Genomic DNA, 23,745 nt, shown 5'->3' with positions numbered 1-23,745 from the left:
GAGGTCCAAAGGGATCTAGGAAGGGGATAGGAAAATGAGGAGAAAGACAGAAACAGGCCATCTGCATGCAGCAGCAAAAAGAGGATTCATTAAACTTAGGAGAAGCCTACCTTCACAAACAGTGTTCCAGATTAAAAGGAGGCAGGGAGTGTGCTCTAGGAGCAGCTGGAGCAGTCTTATTAGCAGACTAGAGCAGAAAAGAGAAGGAAGACTGTGAAAGAAAGGAACTGCCCCAAAGAGACGTGTATTTCCTCATATAATTCAACAGTTAATCTTGACACAACAAGTTTGTGAAATCAGGGCCCACAACAATTTAGCTTTTAGAAAAAAATTATTATTACAGCAGAATAACCATTACATTCAAAATAATGGACACTTGTACAAAAGTAGAGTCATACAGTCAGCAGTGAACAAAACTAGTAAAAATACCTCTTCAAAGTATTGTCAGAGGAGCATCTTGTGATGACAAAACCCGTAGCTAAAAGACATGGTACAAAACAAGAGCTGAGTCCAGCAACGAGAAGAGAAACTAGACTGGGGCAATAACAACTCTGAGAAACTCATGTACAGAGTAATGCAAAGCATGGAATTGTTAAACCCTTTGCTACATTAGCTGACCTTCATCTTCACCATTATACAAACAAATCCCTTCAGTTATTGGTTTTTGGTATTCCTCTGAGTATCTGGCACATTGGGAAGAATTTCAGGAAGTGCACTTGAGAGGTGCATACAGCAGTTTTCTCTCCAGGTAGTTTAACATTAAAATGCAGGCTTGTTCATGTATTCTTCCACGGTCTAGAAAGAAAAACAAAGAAACAACTGATGCATTATGGAGTGGTACAGTAATATTCATAGAAATCCTCTTGTCCTCTTTGAGGACAGCTGTAGTTTTGCACGAAATTATATAAAATTTATTAAAGCGCAGAAATAACTCCGCTTTAAAAACATGTAACAGAGTGGTTTAAAATCTGACATTTAAATCATGCCATAGCACAGCTGTGGCTAAACTCATCATGCCAGTGGCCTTTGCACACAGTGGCAGAGTTCCACGTGCACAGGGCAGAGCAGCTGAATCCTGCTCAGCTCCCACAGCAGGGCCTCAGCCAGTTCTACCACTGTGCTGCTCCCTTCAGGATTGTGATGGATTCTTCACTACCAAGGAAAAATAATGAATGAAACCCATCACATGCAACTGGTTTTTGCCATTCCTGGCTCGTTGTATGTTACTTGGAATACTCATTACATGTTACTCATTACATTCCAAGTTACAAGAGAATTCCTGCAGGGTTCTGAATAAGGTTACATATCTGTGCCCTGCAGAAAAACTACACAGGTTCTTCTGAAGGAAAGCAGTTTGCCAGCAAATACTCTTTCCAATTTTAAATGTTAACAGAAGGTCATGTTTCCAATGCTATTAGTGAAATAGAAGAGATTTTTCTGTATTTACATATACATACATAAAATATAACCTTAGATTATGTTCTTATATTAAATAAGTATCTTAGATACATCCTAAACTATTTATTAATAAACTCTAGCAGTTAAGCTTCAAGAGAACAACAGCTTTATATAAAGGCCCTCCAGATGATACCCAAAGGGTTGAATGGAAAGCTTATGTAACTGCACTGTTGTACCTGATGAAACTGAATGTAAGACACACTTGGATAATTAAGTACCAGAAGAGCTTAGCTGTGTTTTCATCTCCTGTCAAACAAGGAAGATTAGGAAGATGAGGTGTTTGCCTTCTGTACTCCTCTGCCTTACCTCCTGCAACATGTCAGAGTCTTCTATGGCTTTCACTGCAGTCTTCTTTGAAGTCTCTTGTACTTCTCCACCAATTATAAACTCATCAAGAATAAAATAAGCTTTTTCAAAATTGAAGATAATATCCAGCTCGCACACCTGCCAGAGCAAGAGGCCACAACCACATTTAAACCATTTTTACAGTATTCTAAGCACTACTAGGCCAAAAGCTGTTGTGATGATCAAATATCCTCAGCATGAGCACCCCTGAGCAGGTAGCAGGGAAGAAACAAACTGCGTGTTATGTAATATTGAAGCTCTGCACATGTTCTCTCCACACATACAGACTCAGAGCAAAGATATTCCACTCATTATTAAGTTCATTCTGGCTGTCAAGAGATCCAAGCTGACTTCCTGGCCCACAAACCTCATCACAGGTCCTACACAGCCCTTGGAGTATGGGTTACCTAGGTTCAGTTTCACAGAGCAAGAAAATTCCCTGTCCAGCAACAGCCACCAACTGCTTTTTAGTTTTGAAGCAGTAGACAGGTCATAGCACACTGATTTAACTAAGACATGAATTAAGGTAGGCAGGATAATTTCAAAAACATTCAGAGAAAAGAGTCTCTAAAGACTTATTGAAAGACTTACTTGGACCTTCTCTAAAGTCTTTCCTTTATAAACACACTGATTTTATCTTTTGCCTCTATGTCCTTAATTGTTACCAGTATTATGAGACAAACAAAACCAGTAAATCTGAAGATGTCAGGAGAGAGAATTAAAACAAATCAAACAAAATTAAAACAAAGCAAATCAAAACCAAACCTGTTCTGAGTTTTTTTCCTGAAGTTTTCCCTTCTAATTCTATACCAAGACAGACATACAAAGCATCAAGGTTAATTCTGGGCGAGTGGAAGAAGGAGGGGAAAACAATCTTATGACCATTTCAGCACTGCTTTATAAAATACTCTAATAATTAATTTCGTTCTGGATTGACAGTTCCTGCGGGGCAAGTGCAGCAGATGGAACACAAACCAAATCAGCTCCACATAATTTTGTTTATCAGACAGACAGGAATGAGTTCATGGGAGAAAGTGAAACCTACGTTTCCAAAGTATTTGTCCAGGAGCTCCACATAGCGATGAACGACCTCTAGTGTCAGCAGCTCGTTATCCTGGTCTTCTATTGCACAGCAGAAATACAAACTAGCATACCTGGGGAGACACAGCAAAAACATGGCAGTGAACAGCTGGGACCCCAGTGCTCTGCTCACCTCTTACAGGTCATTCATGACAGTTAATTCTCATCTAGTCTCTAAAATAAACATTTTCTTTCACTCTTAAGAGTGTCCCAGAGAACACTTCTGAAGATCAGATGATTTAAACAAATTATTCTTTTAGTTAGAAGAACCAACTCCACCCTTGGTAATGTGAGACACCTGTAACACTGAAACAGGCAATAAATCAGTAGTAAGCAGTTCCTTCAAGTCTCCTCCTCCTGCTGCAATAGCACTACAGTAAGTGGGGCTAATTAGACTGCAGGAGAAGCTACTCCTTCTAATTAAAAAAATAAAAATAAGGCAAAGGTGAAAAAAGCTGCATCTGAGCAAGCCTGCTGGCTGTCAAATGACAGTGTTTTACAGAGGGCCAGAATGCATGAAGCTCCTTAGACCAAAGAAGCTTTGTAACTAACTTGCACCAAAATTTTATGTTTAAACCAACCCAAGATCTATTCAGCTTGCTGATGCTGTGACTGGAGGCTAACTTGTCACAGCTTCTGATCAGATGTTTATATCCCTCCCATCACAGCATGGAACTCAGTTTCTGCTAAATGGGAGATGATTAATTTACCCAGTGTACTACACATTAAGGCTACATTTGTTTGCTACAACTTTAGGAGAACAAGTAGGCAGTTAACATTAGGAATCGTGCGACTGGGGACCAGTGATTTCTTTGGAAAAGAAAATGGGAATTAACACTTTCCTGAGCAACAAATATTTCAAATACAAAATTTGACAGAATTATGAAAGTGCCTTGGAACATTTCCTCCAATCTCCACAGCTGATAAAACCTAGCACACCCATCTCAGCCAGGCTACCCTGGGGAATTTGAAGGGGCAGTCAGGTCTAACACCTTCTAAACACCAATACCCATTAGGTTACTCCTGTTTTTCTAATTTGACAGACTGTACAAGTATTTTGCACCCCACAATTACCCTGCTGGTTTGTCCAGGGACACTGCCTTGTTATACCCAGATTGCCAGTGGCAGGTTCCTAACTCAGCCCAGCACTATGAGTGTTGTTTGCTGCTTTTCCTTAGGTGAGCCTTTCTTTTTCCTCTTCTAGCATGTGTTATTCATATGAATAGTGATTATATGTTCTCACAAAATTACTCACACCTTTTGTAAACAAGCTTGAGGTCTTTCCAGTCAACAAAACTACTTGTTTTTTGATTGCGAGACAAAATAATCTGAATAATTTCTCGAATGATCTTTTTCTTCTCTTTATCAGGTAGCGTCGTGTACCATTTCTGAAGCCTTAACTTCCCCTGCCGACTGAACAGCAGTATAAAGTGTATCTAGAGTAAACAAAGCAACATGGTTAACACCAGGGCCATGGCCAGGGAAGAGCATTCCTCTGCCTGGCACCAGAAATCCGAGTCCTGGCCACACACCTCCAGCCCTGGCAGATGGTTGGACACGGTGTCAGTGAGGTCTGGGGGAGGCTCAGCATGGGAAAAGATCTCTCCTCTCTCCTTTTTCTTTCCCAGGCAGCTCTCCCCTCCCTGTGGCACATTTCCCTAGGTAAACCCTTTACATCCTCTCCTACCCATCCTCCTTACCTTGTGCAAACAGCAGCTTTGCTTCCTTTTCTGCCCCTGCCCTGGGGAACAGGAGGAGCCTCACCACTCTGCAGTGGTGAGAACAGGGCACCACTCCCTCCTCCAGCAAAATCAGATAACTCAGTGAAGGGAATAAAGACATCCACAACAGCAGTAGGGAAATCAGGATCAGTGTGGCAGAAAGCTAGAAATATGACTGAGACAGTAATCATAATCACTAACAACTCTGATATTCTACTATTTCAGATCACAAAACAGCAGGTTCCTAGAAGAGGCAGTAAGGGGCAAAAGAAACCTACTTTGCAAAGGAAGCATGACTGGTTTTACTGAAGAAATCAGGACATTACAAAGCTCAGACAACTACAATGATGAAGGACAGACCTCAATGAGTGATACTGTATTAAATACAGTATCCATACTGTTCAAAAATTTCCACTTTAAAGCTAGTCATAACTTTACAAGGTTTGATCTATAATTGTTTTATGCTTGGCATAAACTGTATTACTGAAATACACAAGAGCCAGCTTTGAAATGCCAGAGGGGCTTTGGGAGAAAAGTATCAATTCACGCTTATATAAACAGTACTATTAGCAGGTTAAAATAACTGACCATAGTGTATATTAGCAGTACAGCATCCCATTCACCCAGAGCATGAAAATGGCTTTATGAATGCAGGACATGAATTTGAGCACATCCTTCTCCAATAGGACATCTCCTGCTAAATGGAAAAAAAAAACCAAAAACAAAAACAAACCTACAAACCCACCTGGGAGGTGTGGATGAGATAGAGATGTGTTTAATGGCTGAAGACACCTGAACTGCCCTGCTCCTGCCAGGCATCCTGAGTGCTGTTCTCACCAGAACCAGCACCAGGGCCCAGGGTCTGCAGGAAGGGCAGCTGTAGCTGCATCCACGTGTGTGACAGGTACACTGCCAGCTGCCCACACAGGGACTCGTGGCTTCCCCTCATCCTGGGGGGGACCAGGGAGAAGCACAGGAGCCTCACTTTCCTCACTTGCTCCCAATCCTTGCAAAGCCCTGATCCAGCAGGTCTCTTACCACATCCTTCACAATTAGCCTAACCTTATCCTTCCCTAGAGGTTTTCCAATCTCTACCCTAATCCCTTCTGCTCCTTACTTCCTGTTCCAGTTTATTGCTGCACCTATACTTCATCACATTTCCAAGTGAGGATTACAAAGTTAATGTTCACAATCACTATCAAGATTACAATGCAGATTTCTGTGAAGATACAATCATTCCACACTATGGCAAAGTCTGAGCAGGGAAGTCAGAGAAGTTTCTACACAAAAGAAAAAAAAGGAAAAGCTACTGGATTTTAAACAAAGCCTTCATTCATAATTCAGAACCATTCTCTAACTATTGAGTTGCATAGTTGTTGAGTAATCTGGAGATAAGAGTTCTGACTATACTGAGAAAGACTTCAAATGTGGGATACTTTTTGGGAAAGGAGGAAGGTTTTAGTCATGTGTGTCTTTGGCAGGATCTACTGCTGGATATAAGGCTCTTGCCATTGTTAGTCTAATGTGCTTGATAAAATTACAAGGATTTTGTAGCTGCATTCTGTTGAGTCCTATAATACTCTCCAGACAAGCTTGCTAAATAAAAACAAGTATGCTGCTGGCAGGACACATGGTCTGATTACAGCGAAGAGCAAAGCACCATGGTTCTGCCTTTCTCTGTTCATATTACCAGCTGGGTTTGAACATGGGAATCTTCCAGCTGCCAGGGTTATCCCTTCCCAGGTGATGCAGGGACAGCACTCACTGTCCACACATTGCACACTGAGGGGAGCTGGCTGAATGAAAGGCTGTTTTGCTTGCTGCACAGCACATTAACTCCAAAACCCTTGCAAAGATGAGGGTGTTTTGAAAACAGAGCCCAAGTTCCACAGATAAGAGCAGCAGGTCAGCAGGAGTCCATCTATAAGCCATTGGGTAGAGTAGCAGCTATCTGATAAACAAATTTCTATAAATATGGTGAATCATCAGATAGGAGAGGATGATCAGATTTGACTGAAAATGCAGGGAATGGGTAAATGAATATCAAAAGCTGACAGCATGTTCAGCATAAGACTGTGAGCTTTGATGACTGCAAACATCCTTTGCCTGCAGTGTTTCAATAGGAAAAGAAAATTAAAAGGTATTCTGGTTTAGGGTCAGCTGTTGGACCCAAGAGACCTTAAACTGGAGTGCCTGCATGTAATACACATATATATCTGCAGAAGTGCAACCTTATGCCTCTAAAAGGTTAAATACCAACAAACCAGGGAATCACTGTGAATATTACCACCACTTTCTGCCAATTAGTTAACTGTAGGATGTTATGCTTCACCCACAGGAAAGTGAGCTGCCCTCCACTTAAAACTGCTTTGAGAACTCCACTGTTTCTTCTACACATGCAGGTGATGTCTCATCGCCACTTTTAAGAGCTGAGGCAATGTTCTTTGCAATCAGAAAATATCTATTAATGCTCTTAAATGCATAAATGTTCATACACAAGCTCCAAAAATCTCACTGTTTGGATCTCCTGTTTTATATGCAGACTATAACTGCGTACCTCACATGACAATTTTATTATTACAGTAATATATGCAGTTAGAAAATAGAGCCTGTCCTGTAGCACAAATCTAAATTTTGTAGTCTGCAGCAAAATAGTGCACCCTCAAGCCCAGGTACATATCACTGGCCAGCTAAGAATTACTGAACAAAACAACTTATTAGAAAGCTGCAGGTACTTAGAAGCAAAAATATAGTGTGTGGGGTTTCTCCTCTTTTGGTTGTTCTTCCTTTTCTTAATTTCTGAAGCCCCTTCAATTTGGGGAACTCTTAGGAAGTAAATAATACATTCTTAAAAGGTTAAATGGCTTTCAGCACTTTCAATTTCAACGCCCAGTGCTGTTCCATTCAGTTCAGCTTTGCTCTGCCCTGCCCCACTGTTGTGTCATGTTGTCATGACACAACACATTCCTCACTCTCACTGCTCTGTTCATTACATCCCACTGGAAAGACTCTGATGCATCAATAAACCTAATAATATTGAAGAACTGCACAAACACAAATCTAACAGCTCATCTGTTCCTTGCTCCTTGACTGTGAAAACATATTTGCTTTCCTGTAGTGCTGACGACAAGACAGATATTGATTAAGAAATTTTTGGTTTGTTTTCAGCAGCCAAGCTGCAGAGAGAAGTAGATTATCCTGCAATGCTTTATTCATCTTTAAAAGTTCTAATTCCAGTGGAAAACAAAGGTAAATTACTTGCTACAAGTAGAACACCTTAGAAAGCAGGGTGCTTGGTTCCCTTTCTTACCATCCCAGGGCTTGCTGGCTGTGACTAACAATCACCAGACCCAGGGTGATGCCAGAGGGAATTTTTAGGTCCAAGACTGAGTGGGTTGGGATGAAGAGTACAGTTCCTAAGAGAGCACTGGCTTCCTTCACTTGTGGAGTCTGTGGAGACAAGCTTTGGTCTGGGAGCTGAGACTAATTTTATTAGCTTATTTTACTGAATCAGACCCAACCACCCACAGCACTGTGCAAAATGATCTCCATAAACGTCAGCAAGTAATCCAAATGACTGCATTTTTTATTTCTGGGCTATTGGAAAAATAGTTTGTTGGGGTATTTTTTATATCAAACATTTAAACCATGGAACTCTACTCCCTTCTCATCTATGAATCAATTGCAGCAGTAAGTCACTAAACAGACTGGAAAGTTATGGCACTGTGTTCTATCAAGATTTACACAACTGTACCAGGATAAAAACCAATACCCTTAGTTTCAAGGCTACAAAAAGAAAATCAAATGCTAGACTTTGACATGAAATAATTTACCAATAAATAGAATAGACATCCAAAATGCAGAATACAGAAGGTTTGCATATTCATGAACAACAAATACAAGAGAGACAAATGAAACTAACACACACTGTCATTTCTTTCAACCTTCCTGGGGAGACCTTTCCCTCCTTTAACTAATGGGCTGTAATAATCTGATAAGCAGCTCACCCAAGCTTGTCTTCTGGACTGCTCCCTGCCAGGACTGCAGCTCCCCTTTGGAGCAGCCTTTCCCACTGTTTGGCCATTACACACTTCAGACTTACCAAACACATCACAACTGGCTCAGTAGGTTTAAACTTGGATCATTTTTGCCTTTACAGAGGGTTTAAAATTTAACCTAATCTGCAACAATTAGTACAACTGTCTAAAGGGCTGCATTTCATAACATACACAACAAACCACCAGCAGGGGTAGCAGGCAAAACTGAATACATGGGAAAGGGGCTTTCCTAGCTTTCCTTTCCTACAGTAATTTCTCCAGTTCACTGTTTAACAGCACAAACATGTAAAAGATGCCCCATTTCTTCCTGCAACGTGATCTCCATGGGGTGTGCAAGAGGCTCTAACTCATCACACTGTGAGAAAGAAGAATGTGCACTAGAACTGCTTCTCCTCTTCCTGTAATTCAACCTGAACAACACTTACTGACTGGTTCCAAACCTGTTCTGTGGCATCTGGCTTCTCCATGTCCCTGGGGGAGGAGAGGAGGACAGACATGGGAACTCATCAAGAAGCCTCAGGGGAGGGGAGGCAGAAGAGGAAGACTGCAAAAAAAAGAACAAGAATCCTCTTTCCCTGTCTGGGTGTCTGGCTGGGCAAGGATTTGCTTGGTGAGGCAGCTCTGTCACTTCAACAGCTCTGGGCTTACACTCTGCTTCAGCTGTAAGCTCTCCAAATTTGCTTAAGTGGTCTCCAAAATCAAAGCCACCTTTATAAACCAGACACCTGAAATTCACATGGAAGTAAAATCTGCAAATTAGGAATTGCTATCCTTAAACAGACATCTTGGCAGAGCGAGGAAACTTTCAGCTTTCCTTAAAAGCTTTCTGTAGGGCAACAGACCATACAAGACATGCTAATCAATGAAAATTCCCAGACCACATAAATGGGAAGTGGGATGAAAATCCAGAACTTAGCTGCGAGCAGAAGCCTGGGGAAAACCAGCCTGACTGGCTGTACCTGGTGGAGAGGAAGTGACTTGCTGTGTGAAACTTCTTTTTTAACTTATTCTGATTCCCCTGAAGTCTGCTTGAGCTACTGACACTGTTTTAGTCTAACAAGAGCTCATATGCTGCTTCTCTTTTACTATTTTTCATTCTTTCATCTGATATGAAAGAATCTATTTCCCAACACAGACAACTGTCCAGATGTTTCTATCAGTATTTACTTTTACATCACAACTGAAAATGAACAAAACTTATTTTCATTACATTTTCTCTTTAAAAAAAAAGTGAACATTCACAATATTCCTGTCATTAGCTTTTTTTTTTAAATCTCCAACACATTTCAAGAATAAAATATTCATTTTAGTTTCTGCTTTGTTTAGTGAGGTTTTTTTGTTTTGTTTTGGAGTGGGGGGAACTAAATACTGAAATTTTAAAAAAAAAATTGTGAACATACAATTGGTTTGGAATGCCAGGTTTTTAGGGTGAAATGAGAAACATGCACTGAACTGACTTACTGACCTACTAACAATCCACCCACATCAGGACAAGACAGAATACCAACACACTGAAGTACAGGTATTTTGGTATTCTGCTGTTATATGAAATCCCACCTGGCTACTGGCCTTTAATACACACTCTGGGGTTTCAGACACTTCTAAAACAAATATGTAAAATTCAAAACAGACTGCTTTATTAAAAATATTAATTTCCTTACTTGTTTGCTCTGTCACTAAAACGTTTATTCACAGCAGCACAGGAGCTGACAGATGTTTGTTAAAAATTGTTGGCTCTCAGCTTTAAAATTTCAAACACGTACTTAGTCTGCATGATGTAAGCAAATAAGAAAAAAGAAAATATGCACAAACCCAGCAACACAGAAATCCTGAAGCAGTGTATTGCTGCCTACCTGGCACAGGATTCTTCCTCACTTAATCTCCATTAGGAACATTTCTGAGCAATTTCCCCTGAACAATACATCCAAAGTCCATGCAATAAAAGCTGTGCCAGATCATTACAAGCACACGTGCCCATAGTTACACATTGATTTTATGCTTTTCATGATGCAGCAGTCACCCTTATCTTATTGCTGAAGATTTTAAATGGACCAGCACACCAGCATTTTAAGGATATTTATAACATATGGTATCGATCCAGACAGCAACAATCTTCTTGATAGCCTCACTTGAGTTAAATAAAACTATAATCAAAACAGTATAGCTGAGCTCAAGCTGCTCCCTCCTGATCCCTAACTAAGGACCAGAAAACGAAGCTCAAGGAGCTTTCTAAGTGCCCAAGCTCCCTCTAGCTCTGCTCCAGCTTGTCTCTACATCCAGCGGGTTGAGTCCTCCCCTTGGTTCAGCCCCCATAAACTGGTGACATTCCTGCCCAGTGTCCTTCCTACAGCAGAGGCATGTTCTGGTGACATTCCTGCCCACTGTCCTCCTACAGCACAGGCATGGACTGGTGACATTCCTGCCCTGTGTCCTCCCTACAGCACAGCCATGCCTGTGCCTCCTCCTCACAGGCTGGGCTGTCCCACCAACAGCACAGATTTCCTGCACTGCTCTGGAGAGCAGAGGCAGCACAGCTTTCCAAAACAGCTCCAAAGGGGTGGATGCAGGCAGCAGCATCCTGTTCTTACAGAGGATAATTACTCTTAATTTTCTTAAATTTTTATTCCTGCAAGTGGAATTACTCCAGTTTTCAGGTAATAAGCAAGCAGAGACCCAGACTGGAGTTTGCCTCAGGCTCTGCCATAGGAGAGCAGGCCAGGGAAGCAGGCACACCACTGTCCCTTCAGTGCCACCACAGGACACACACAGCAGGGATGAAGCTGGCGGAGCTCACAGAAAGCAGCAGTTTGAAGAGATTTGAAGCAATTATTAACTAGGTAATCACATCCCTTCTGCCTCCTAGGCTGGGCTCTTAGAGGTGTTTTTATTTGCTGACATGCTTTTGGGAGCAGAGGACCCCTGCATTAGGCTACTGCAAGGAGGAAGGGACCAGGGGAGAGGCTGAACAAGCTGCCAAGAGCCACCTCGAATTCACTACAACCCCAGTGCACTCTATAGGCACAAGAAGCTATTTTTCCAGCCTGTTCCTTGAACTCCAAGTGAAGAAACAGAGCTAAAATTTCACCCCGTGGATTCCAGCAAAAGGTGCAGCTCTTTTAGTTTCATTTCCACTTTGCCTTATCAGTTATTTACAAAGCCCTGCTACATGAAGGCACTGCAGTGCCCTTCCCTTGCCTCTGACCTCTCTAGCAGCTAAGTTAAAAACCTTTGCTCTGGGACAGGGCAGGCACACCCAGATGGTGACAAGCTAACCTGGCTCCTCAGGCAGCTGACAGACACTGCTCCAGCCTGGTGACTCCCAGGTGTGGTGGAGCAGGAACAGTGCAGACTGGCAGCAGCCTCACACCCGCTCCTCCAGCTCCCAACAAAGATGCTCACAGAAAACCTGAGCTCCAAAAGGACTAAAGATACATGTGAGTTCAGATCATAACTCTGAAAGAGCACAGAATAATCTTTTGGAAACACTGAAGCATTTAACTTAGGCATTTTCAATTGAGAAATTCTCCATTTTCCCTTTTAAAATGGCATTTTTTTCATTAAGGTAAAAACCAACATGGATTTAACCTAAGCATAAACATAAAAGAAGCAACCACTGTTCACAGAAGGAAGGGCCAGAACAGAGAATCCTCCAAAATGCTTTATATGTTGGCCCAATATTTAGCCTGTAGAATGAGAAAGGATCACAAATTCCAAGTTCTGTCATGAGACTTCAAAGAAAGGAAATGCCTGAGGTACTACTGCCTCTTTCCCATCCCATTCCCTGAGCCCAGAGGCTGTTGAGAGTTTCATGCAGCACTTCCCACAGCTTCTCTAGAGCTCAGAGCACACAGGCACTCACCCAACACTTCACCTGCTCTCCTTCCAGCACACAGCCCTGCACAACAAAGGCACAACATGGTACATTTCTGCATTTTACTCAAACAACAGTGAGTCTGTTCTCATTCCTTTGTAGTTTGTGCCCATCACTTACCCAGGGGGCTAAGAGGAGGACGGTGATGACCTCTGAACTATCCCCAAGCTCCAAAGGCAAGCAGCAAGGCAACAACAGGCATTTACTGCTTAGTGAAGAGGGACTTCAATGCCCTCCCTAAGAGAGGAGAGCAGATGGACATCCTACATAAACTCAGCAAGCTAGAGAAAAAAAACACTGGTGAATGGAGTATCTGAGGTTATGTCTGTAGTACTGAGAAACACACATCAGGACATTCCAGAACAGACAGGCAGGTCTGGCCAGAAAGGCATGCCAAGCTTGCCTTCAAATACACAAATGCAAATTGCACCTTCCCATCCTACCCCGATGCCTTTGCATGCTGTACTCCTGCTCCCAAATGAAGTGCCATGCTTGCAGGACTGGATCTTGCAACTCCCTCTCTACATTGCAACATCTGCAGAAATGCAGAGGCCCAGGGGTGGCCACTTAAGAAAACACAGAGCCAATGCAGCCAAGAAAATGCAGATGACAGCCTGCAGGAACAGGACAGCAGGAAATGAAAGGACAGGGATGGAAACCAGTATCTGAGCACATGTGATACAGACAGAACCCTTTTCACATGAGCAGTGTTGTTTTATTTAGGCATCACTAGCAAGAGCATGACTGGCTCACAGAAATGCCTAAAGTGGATGCCAAAGCATAAACCTTGCAGGTACTTGAGGGAGGGGCAGCTCTATCTGCCCTCCCTGACTCACCAGTTTCCTCAGTACTTTCATCACATTGTCCTTTTGCAGCTCTTGCAGGTAACTGATGGCTTCAGAAGGTCCATGGGATCATTTATAAGCATGGGATTTTGAAGTAACTAAAGACATGGAAAAGCAGCAAAACCAGCCATTTTCTTGCCTCAAGACAGACCCAGCTGCCCATTATCCCTCCAGCCTTCTTCCTGCATTTGCCCACCCTAAATGCCATGGCTTTCTCTAGGCATCCCATATCCTAGGAACTCCTGGCTCTGACATGCCTGCAGTTTCCTTATTTCTGAGCAAAAAATATATGTATTTTCAAAACCAAAAAGCATTACATTGCTAATTATTAAGAAAATAATCAGCAGATGATCTACCATGACATTTATTTTGCTTTCCAGGAATGAACTTAATATCCAGGGACAGTAAAGCATGAATGGGAATTCCTGCATGGCCTGAGTAGGCTCCAGTATTAAAGAGTGACAGTCTGTAATGGTCGTGGGCACTTGGAGAAGGAACATCCAAAACTGGTAAGTCAGAGATTACACGCTTCCAAAGAACTGTAAAAACATTTTTCCTCACAAATCCCACAAAATGCTATTCTAAAGTCCGACTGAACGACAGGGTATAAGAGAATGCCAGATTATGGATCAACCCCTCAGCTTTACTCTGACCTAAGCAGCTTCCAGAAGGGCACAAGCATAAGGAACAGGGCATGTGTAAAACCACCTGGTAGTCCCACCACCAGGAATCACAGGTTTAGGAATCATGGGACAGAAACTGCATGCCAACAACCCACCTGTGGCCCCACCCTCTAGGAGGTGCCTAACTACTGGGACATCCACAGCACACTCAGCAGTGGATTGAAAACAGTCATCTACACTGTGTGAAAAAGTATTCCCATTTATTTTTTATACATTTAGTGCCTAAAAATTTCACAGGATGTACCCTGATTATTTGTGTAGCAACCAATCTTTCTAGTGTTCATGATTTCATGTGTTTCTATCACTTCCTCTGCAGTCACCTCTTTGTAAGCAGAAAGTCTACAAACTCAGGATCTTCTCAACAGGATGCCATTCCACTGCCATTAGGAACTACCACAGTAAAATTTCACTACAAGACAAATTAACAAAGAAATACCACATCAACTTTTTTTTGTCATCTAGCATAAGAACTGCTGCCTTCAATAACACACTAATTTATTTGTCATTTTCTCTCCTCTCATCTGTTCTAATCTGTTGCCCCCCTTGCCCTTCAGAGGGAAATGCCTAGAGGCAAAGTTCTTTGTCCTCCTGAGGCCAATACAGGTGTATCATGAGTGGAAAATAAGCAGTCATTCTTAGAACTGTAAATAGTAAGTTCTGTGCAGCACTGCAAACATCTTTTGCAGATCTACGTCCATTTTCACAATTAAGGGCACTGAGAGTGTTGATGAGATCAATATTCAGAAGAGCTGAGAGTTCATTTCCAAACACTAGGGAGGTGTCAGCAGCTGCAGTCACAGCAACTGATATTTCCACCCCAGCTTCTAGATCAGTGACTGGTTATCAAATGTCTTGCTAAGTGGAAACAGTGCTGCCAACTCCTTTTCTATTCAGGCCAAGTACATTTTTAGAGCAACTGTGCTCAATGGGATTCTTTTGATCTTTCTCCAGGGTTTCAGATCATGCCCACAAGTACTAATTTGTCTCCCTGTAGTGATGAGTAGCACAGGTAGGAGGGAATCAGACCCTTTACTATACAGGCACCAATTCTGCATGCAGAGCTACGCAAGCAGAGCCCTGCATTTATTCACAAAAGTAATCCTGATAACACTGAGACAGCAGTAGGATCGAGGTGTTGCAACACTTACAGGTACAAGAGACTAACAGCAACACACGTCCTTGGGGAGACTTATCTTTTTCTCCTCTGTGCTCTCTCCCCACTCTCTGACTTTGTTGAGACAGCAATCCTTCATGACATGTATCTCTGCTGCACCCACATATGAGAGGAAGCAGAATTTAGTCTTCCTAAAAAGTCATTTTTTTAAAAAAACTGTCACAAAGCACAAGCAGGGCATAAAAACTGTGTTTCTCAGCTGGATAAGAAGTCAGCTTTGCTAAACAGACTCTTCCCCGAAACTTACATGGAAATGTGCAAGAGAGCAAACAACTGGAACAACCCTCTTGCTAAGACATGGTACCATCTGCACAAGCACCTTTAATTCCACCTCAAAACACAGTTGTGGCAAGCACAACTCATTCCAAAATTTCAAAACCTAGGAACCAGTTTATCGAAAGTTAAAATTACCTGTGTAAAGTTCATCACTCATGAGCCTGGATAAGGCTTACTCTTGGTTTGTAAGTCAGCAAACCCTTTTTTCTTGACCTATAACCAAGTGTTAACCACCCCTTTCCAGAGACTAGATGACAGAGAAATTTAAAGCTAGAGCTCCCTGACAAACAGGGTAAGGCTGACAGCACTAATATAATGCAGGAAAACCAGCAAGTGTTTGTCCTATGGCCTCAAAAAGAGGAAAAATAAAATTCTTACTTGTAAGAATGCACACTCACCTTGTAAAAGTCTAACCATCAGTACAGCAGCCAGACTCCAGATCGTCAATAGCAGCACTACTGTAAAAGCAGTGCTCCCCTGGGACTATTGTGAGTGCTTTGAAAACTGGCATTTGTGAAGTACCCGCATCAAGAAGAGTTCTGAGATCAGATTCCCTGAAATCAGCCCCCATATTTACTGACCTTCAAGGGCAAAATAGGAACTCCAGTTGTTTACATAAGCTTTACCAGAGGGAACTGGGTATGTAGGGCTGTCTCGGGGTGTAACCAGAAAAGTTACATCTCTACTGGGACTTAAGGTGTGGAGACTGCACTGCCATCTGTAAACTCATTACTGTGCATATTCTATTTGCAAATATAATGAGAGGTACACCTTTCTAAATACAGGAGACTAACACATATTTAGCATTCTGGCTAAACCACTGAAGAGAAACAACACAGCTCTGCCTTTGAGGATAGAGACAAACAACAGCACTTGGCCTCCACTGAAGGAGTTGAGAGGCTTCTGTTCAGCTGCACTGCCAGTAACTGGTATTACAGGTGCACACAATGGGCAAATTGTGCAAGACAGCAGCTCGGGGCATGCCCGCAGAACCTGCCTCAAGCCTGAATTATCAAGCAGTGAGATGGTTTCTCTATTAAAAGGCATCACTGACCATCTCACTACTTGGGAGCCTGCAGTCCCCCCCTGGGGAAAATCCAGCTATCGTTGTCTGGATGCTGGCCATCATTCTTAACAAAAGAGAGCATCCACAGCAACCTTTTCTGATCTCAGCAAACCAACACCAAGCGCAGCACTAGAGAGGCGAAGGTCTCCCTTCCCGGATCCTGGAAGGGAGACCCTGTAACCCGAAGGGCTGCTGCCCCTTCCAAGCTCAATCACGGCCCTGCCAGCGCTGGAGCCGGGTCGCACAGTGAGACTGGTGACCGACAGGAGGTTCAGAACCAGAGCCTTCCCCTGCAGCTGATGAAAGGCGCGGCCAAACCCCAACAAGCGCCGTCAGACGCGGCAGTGGGGCAGAGGCAGCCGGGCTGCAGGCAATGCTGCAGTGCGAGCACTTACCTGACAACAGGGAACACACCTGGGGAAAAGCTCTTCCCAAAGATCCCGTCACAAGAAAACCCACCGCCCAACAGCGAGCCGCTGTGCCCCCAGTCACCGAAAGAGAGACAGATCCATAGGAAACCTCACTCGATCCTTCTCCAGGCATTGGAGCCGACCTGCACCTCAGCTCCTCGAGTTACAGGAAGACTTCATAAAGGCTCTCTGTAACAGCCTTGTTTCCCTCACTGTCTGAGAAGGGCTCTCGGTGTGACCCGAGCTCATCCCGACGGTCGGAAAACAAAGCGGAAAAGAAGAGAACTTTCATTTCCCCCGAGCAGGTGCAAACCTCGTCCGAGCCCGCCTGGGAACGGCTTTCAGCATGCCGGTGCCGAGGGGCAGCCCCGCTGCGCCCGGCCTCGCTCCGCGCCCTGACAACGCGCCCGTCCAGGGGCTCGGCGGCTCCGGCCCGGCCCGGCCCCGCTCACTCACCATGGTGCGGCGGCTGGCTGGGAGCCGGCCCAGCCCGGCCCGGCCGCCTCCGTCCCGCCCGCCCCGCTCAGGTGAGGCCGGGCCGCATCGCCTTCCCACAATGCCCCGAAAGGAACTGCCGGCGCTCCTCCCGCCGCTCCGGGCAGCGCCCGGGGCACGGCAGGGCCGGCACAGGGCAGGGCAGGGTTCCGCAGAGCGAGGGTGCGGGCAGGCCGCGTGTGCCCGCACGGGTGACCGCACCTGCTGCCCCGTGCGAGCGTGAGCCGCCCAAAGGGCGCCCGTGCCACCCCGGCATTCCCGACATCAATAAATACAGTCCTTGCCATCCGCTGGCTCCCGCTACTCCCCCGTCAAGCATTCATGCCCTAAAGCCACGGTAGATCTACAGGCATGATTGCTGTGCTGCCCATCTCCATCAAAATGGAACTCTGATAGTTTAAATGCCTTCAGTCCCTGGGCTTGGCTCAGCGGTGCTTTGTGATGCAGCTGGATGAGAGGCCAAGGCATCAGCAAATCCCTGTAACCTGTGGCAGGGATTTGCTGATAAGCAGCTGGTGCCAAAAGAATGTGTAACATCCACAGACTCAGCACTTGAATCAAAGGATCTAAATCCAGGCCTAAGGCTTCTCAAAATTGTACTAGGAGTCTGATCCAGATGCAAACTACCACTCCAGCATAAAGGGAGAAGACTTAGCATGCTGAAGTCCCATGTCTGTAGTCTAAAGGAGAGGCATCTCCCAGAGCACAGCATGCATCAGTTCAGGATACGGATCCCAGCTGGTCAGGCAGGGAACAACTGTGCCCTGCTCCTGGGTGCAGTGGTACATGTGAGCCATCAGTGAGAAAGGGAAAGAAATCCATAGGGACTTGGAGACTTCAGGGGTCCCTGTGGTGTCAACGACAACGCCTCTGCAGCCTCTGGCTTCAGGGAAGGGAGACACATCCCTGGCCAAAAGCAATTGTTGCATGTACAACCGAGAGGGCAGTTAGGTTGAAACCTGCTCCCAGTTGGAAATGCAAATTTGCAAGAGCAGAGTGCAAATGCAGGTGTGTGCTCCTGCACACACCTTATGCTCATTCAACAGTGGAGATAATTTCCATATTTCCCTAACTGTGCATGACCCTACTCCCCTCAGCCCTCCCTGAGTTTTGGGTTGGTCAATACGCACACACTGCTCCTGCTTGCTGGGCTCTGGATCACTGTGCCGTGATGCTGCCAGCTGCCCAGTGCTCTGCTTTCACTTCTGGTGTGCACCACACACAAAGTACAAGGCCCAGCTGCCCCACAGATCTCAGAGATTCTTCATTGCTCACTTGCCCCTGGTCCCTGCCCTTCCTGAGTACACATCCCAGGCCCATAAAGCAGCACTATCTCCAGAGGGCAGGAACATCTCACCCTTCGTGCTGTGGGGTGCAGCACACACCGTGCCGTGCTGCCAGACAGCACTGGCCTCACTGGTTTTACTGGGGCACCACCTTGCCCTCACTGAGCCTGCCAAATACATACTTAGTACAATCTGAATCTATTAAAGCAGACCAAAACCTTTTACCAGACTGAAAGACCCACACAAAGTGCCACAGCACCCACACTGCCTCTCCCAGGAGATAAAGGTCTGCCTTGCTCACAACCATGTTCATGGCCCTTGCACCCCCCAGCTGTACCTGCTGTGGCCTATGCAGAAAACAGAGGGCTGACTCTGCATTTAAACCCCAAACACTCCCTTGCTCAACGGGGAATGTTCACTGATAACACTGCAGCTCTGGAAAGCCCGGTCTCAGAGAACACTCAAAACTGGATTTGCCTAACACACAAGAATGTGGACACCACAGTGCAGCTGTACTACAGATGTGGGGCATCAATACTTTCATCTCCAAAAGGAATTTAAAATTAAGGGATGAATATACCCCTCACTGCCTACCTGTCTAATTTACTCAGGTGATGGACAATAGTATTTTTTTGCTTAACAACTTTCCCCAATCATTTTACTTTTCTGTGCAAAGACCTTACCTAATTAGGCCATAAACTCAAGAGAACCAGCCTGCTGCTTGTGTGTTTTTGCAAGTAATCAGAAAAAAGTGGCAGCAGCAGCAGCAAACACAACATGCATAGAATGAACATGAAGAGCAGTGGCCAAAGCCAGCCTATTATGGCCAGTCTTGGAAGCTGGCAAAGAGAAGCCCTACAGAAACAAGCCTGCAGATATAGGATCATGCCTAAATTAGATGCTTTCCAGCTCAGAAAACCAGGCTGCACTTAATGACTGCCTAACTAACCATGGTAAGGACTTGGAATTCTCCCCTCCCCACTGCCACTAGCACTGTGTAGCTGTATAATTTTCTGATAAAGAAGATAACCATCAGTAGTTCCTAGCTGGGAAGTTTGAGCTATTAGTGTCACTCAGCAGGGGGAGGCAGCTGGGGCACACAGTTGTGCCAGGTGAACCAATGGGAGAACTTATATCAGTTAAATGCCACAACATGAACTCCTTCCACTGCTTCCCTTAGGCATTGAACACAAATGTTTGCAAAGTAATGCATATTTATTTCTCTAACTCAAAACTGCTGCAAAAAGCAGTTTTGAGACCCTTCTTTTTTGGCTTCCTTTTCTGCATGGAAGGAGTAGAAACATTTTCTTTCTTAAGGGTTCTTTGAAACAGGCTTTCAAGAGAGGCAAGGAGCTTTTTACTGCTGTGGCATATTTTATCCTCTTTGCTTATATTCCACTCTCCTAGCAGCCTGTCATATTCAGAAGTAGAAAACATTCACACCAAGAGTTGCAGTGGATTCAGTGAGCCTTGAGTGCCTACACCTGATGAAAAACCTTCCCTAGCTCCTAAGCAGCCGTTTTGGTGGGTCTGGGCATTATTTATGTGAAAAGAAGTCATTGCTAAAATGTCAGATGCCTACATCTGCGACGGGCTTTGTCTTGGGTCCTCCTAATCTCTGCAAGCTTTGTGCACTTCAGAAGCTAATCCTGAACCATATAAGTAAAGCTATATATTCCGCAAGGATTTACAATTAATTAGGAAGTTATTTTCCAGTGCATTTTAAGAGAAACAAATCCTGTCAGCTTCAATTAAGAGACACAAACTACTCTCTAAAGAACAGTAAGGAATGAACAAAACCTAACATTCTCACTTCCTTCTAAACAAAACTGCACAAGCTTTCCTTCTGAAAAAAAAACCCAAACCACCCTTTTATTGCAGGAAGAAGCCTTTTCACTGACACTGAGTACCACAACAAATGAGACAGAGCACTGAACGCTTCTGATTCTAGCCAGCAGATGCTTTGGTGTTGTTTTTCAGTCCCTGAACTGAGCTCACAGACTCCTTCAGCTAAGTCGCCCTGTGCCAACCAAGGAGTTGAGGCTGATGAACACTCCACTTGGTGATTTTATAGGAGACTTGCTGTGCAGGTTTTTAACCACTTGATACTAAGTCTGTGTGGGAAAGAAAAAAAACTTTTAAAGCCCAATTTAAATTCAGCTGCAGGAGGTAGCTTTTAATTGCACTTCTGATCAATAGAGAAGCAACCTAACACTTGCACTTGGTTGCTAGGTACGGCTTGTACTTTTCCAGACTCCTTTTCCTATGTTCTCTTTTCCTTATTTGCTCACAGAATCTGGATTCTCCACAATTTAAGTGCAGAACAAAGCATTCATATCACTAGAACACATACCAAATCATGTACCTGTGCCTCAGATGTTGGTACCTTATCAGCAGCAACATATGCAGTAAGTAGTCCCAACATTTGTAAAGTATTAGAAAAGTGTTAAAAATAGCAATCCAAATAATTATAGTCTGTACTGAAGTGACAGGTGTACACAAGCACTTAAACGGTGTTAAGTAGAATTCTACTTCATTTCCTAGCTGTATAAAATTAAAAGCAGGCCAAAAAGTAAACAGGCATTACCAAAGCTCCATCAAGAACTTTCAATCTGGAGAAAACTTGTTCCTGTAGCCCTCTTGTGTTCAGCTGGATTAACAGCTATTACAGCCACAACACCCTTCCTTATCTCCCCAAAATCACAGCTCTGCATGCCTTAACCACACTGCCAGTCAGTTCTTTGTCCTGTACACCCACATTTCTTTCATCGTTTTCCTCTTTCCATACTGGTTTTAAAATCAAAATCCATTCCGGCTCCTATGCTCCTGAAACAGCAGAGTGCTCAGTTGGTATATTCACACCATAAACAGGGAACCACTGCTTTGGAGTAGGTAAAACACCCCTCACTGCCTGCGAGCATGCTGATATTCCCAGCATTTCTTCTCCATACAAGGACTGTAATGAACACAATTTACAGCCATGTTTCTCTCTTTCAGTTAATACCTGTGAGTTCAATTTTTAAATTGAGTGTCCCAAACAAACACCATTTAGACACGTGCAATTCTCTACCCTTGCAGAAATCACCCTGACATTCTCCACACTCTGACTATTGACAGTTCTGTTTATTCCACACCTTCCCTGCCAATCACCAAGGAATGGCTGCACGGCTATGGGTGGCTAATGGGATGGAGCCCTGTAACTGAGGATGAGGAAGTGGGTTGTTTCCTAAACCACACTCACCTGCCATGTCTGCTGCCTCAGTCATGCTTCATTCAGCCACTGCAGGAGAGATCAGCAGGCTCAGGTGAGCAGGGCAGTTCAAGAGCTGCTATTGCCTGTCTCAGGGAGCCAAACTCCAACATGGATGTGCTGCTGTGGAGGAAACCTGGAGAAGGAGCCGTATACTATGGAAGAAAGAAAGAGAAATGAATGAGAACAGAGAAAAGACCAAGGACAGCAGGAGAACTGACAGCCAGCCATGGCTTAGCAGCAATGCCATCAAGGAGTACAGGCAAGCAGTGCCCACTCTTGATCAGCTGCACAGGTGTATTGAGCTCATGAAAACTTAAGAATTTTGACAGATATACACATGTAGATTTTGAGAGCAGCTGAAAACAGGCTTCAGAAAGAAGACTCAGTATAGGTAGAGCAAGGCATAGTATCTTGGTTACTTGAAAGACAGCTAGATAGCAAAGCCAGGAGCAATTTAAACCCTAATGTGTATTTCTCTATGAACAAGGGAAAGAGGAGAAAAACATGTACCTCCACAACCCATAATATCTTTGTGATACAAAGCAATTTAGGAATGAATGTACCAAATTTTCTGCAGACAAACCAGTCAGTCCCACCAAAATTAATATAATTCATCAAGAGTAAGTCAAAGAACATGCTTCTGCTTCTTTGTGTGATGAGATTATACACTAAAACTTGTCAGAGACCCTGGGTACAAATGTGAGTCAGACAGCAAGCAGGTGGTTACAACAGCTCAGAGCTGCTGATATGTTGGGGGAAAAGGGTCATGCATAGAAGCAGAAATTTCTAATGACCCCATATATTTCACTGTATTAATTTTATTTTAAAAATTGTATAGATTTTATTACTGATATAATTTTGATATTTCCATTGCCAGAGTAATAAAACAAGTAATGCTGTCTTCGAATCTGTTCAACAATTAGCTTTTGTATATTAAAAGTTGAGCAGACTACACAGCTGCCTAGAGCCCATGCCCTTACATCTTCCAAAGGGACAAGAAGCTTTATAGGATCGCTTGATAGCAGTCACTTAAGAGATCCTTGATCCTTGCCTTTTGTGAATGAGAGGCCACATTGAAACTCCCTGTAAGATGGTTGATGACAAAATCAGTTTTTAAACATTAGGCTGGCAGAAATTCATCATTTTCTGTAGCATTTGATCATAGCATTTCACAGTCAGGCTATTCATCACTGAGGACTTGGTCAACAGAGACAAAAAACCTTAAAGAGCCTTCCTTCTGAACTGTAGTAGTGAATCTGATCAACACAAAAATCTGTCCCTTTCCTCCATCTAATGTATTCTAAATCTCCTCAATGAGTAAAATCAACACTGCAGCTATCTGGCACAGCTATCTGAAACTTAAATCAAGTTTTCAATATCAGGAATTTGAGAAGTGATCAACTGTGCATTCTCAGTTAAAAAACCAATACATCCATTTTTGTGCTTTCACTACAAGTACACCATTTGCAATTCTCCAGCATCTTCAACTTTAACTAGAGTTCATATGCCTTATTCAGAACATAAGATGGTCTATGTAAACATCTAAATAGGCTCTTCTGACTATAGATCAACAACAGCTTCATTTTTTCCAGTCAGTTTTCACTGGCTTGGGAAATGTGAGAAGTTTAAGCAGTTCAAAATGAGACATATCATGTTAAAAAAAAAACAACTACCTACTAAAATTATTAAATATCACACAGGCTCTTCAGCCCTCATTCAAGGGG

At 43.6% G+C, this 23,745-nt stretch overlaps 1 protein-coding gene across 2 annotated transcripts; it reads right to left on the bottom strand.

Moving 5' to 3' along the window:
- Nucleotides 1-316: 316 nt before the first annotated feature.
- On the bottom strand, nucleotides 317-17,784 carry AP1S3 (adaptor related protein complex 1 subunit sigma 3). Of its 2 annotated transcripts, XM_039722283.1 has the most exons (5): nucleotides 17,444-17,729; nucleotides 4,141-4,319; nucleotides 2,849-2,957; nucleotides 1,765-1,902; nucleotides 317-795 (listed from the first exon to the last, which is right to left on the bottom strand). In XM_039722283.1, the coding sequence occupies exons 1-5, from the start codon at nucleotides 17,444-17,446 to the stop codon at nucleotides 760-762; spliced, it is 465 nt and encodes a 154-aa protein (XP_039578217.1). In that variant the 5' UTR covers nucleotides 17,447-17,729; the 3' UTR covers nucleotides 317-759. The 2 variants fall into 2 exon arrangements, with proteins under 2 accessions (XP_039578217.1, XP_039578216.1); XM_039722282.1 differs by lacking the exon at nucleotides 4,141-4,319 and having other exon boundaries at nucleotides 17,444-17,784.
- Between the last annotated feature and the right edge of the window lie 5,961 nt (nucleotides 17,785-23,745).

The sequence above is a fragment of the Passer montanus genome, unplaced genomic scaffold, assembly GCF_014805655.1.
Source record: "Passer montanus isolate IOZ18808 unplaced genomic scaffold, ASM1480565v1 scaffold48, whole genome shotgun sequence".
Classification (NCBI taxonomy): Eukaryota; Metazoa; Chordata; class Aves; order Passeriformes; family Passeridae; genus Passer; species Passer montanus.
This window is presented reverse-complemented; position numbering and strand designations above follow the sequence as displayed.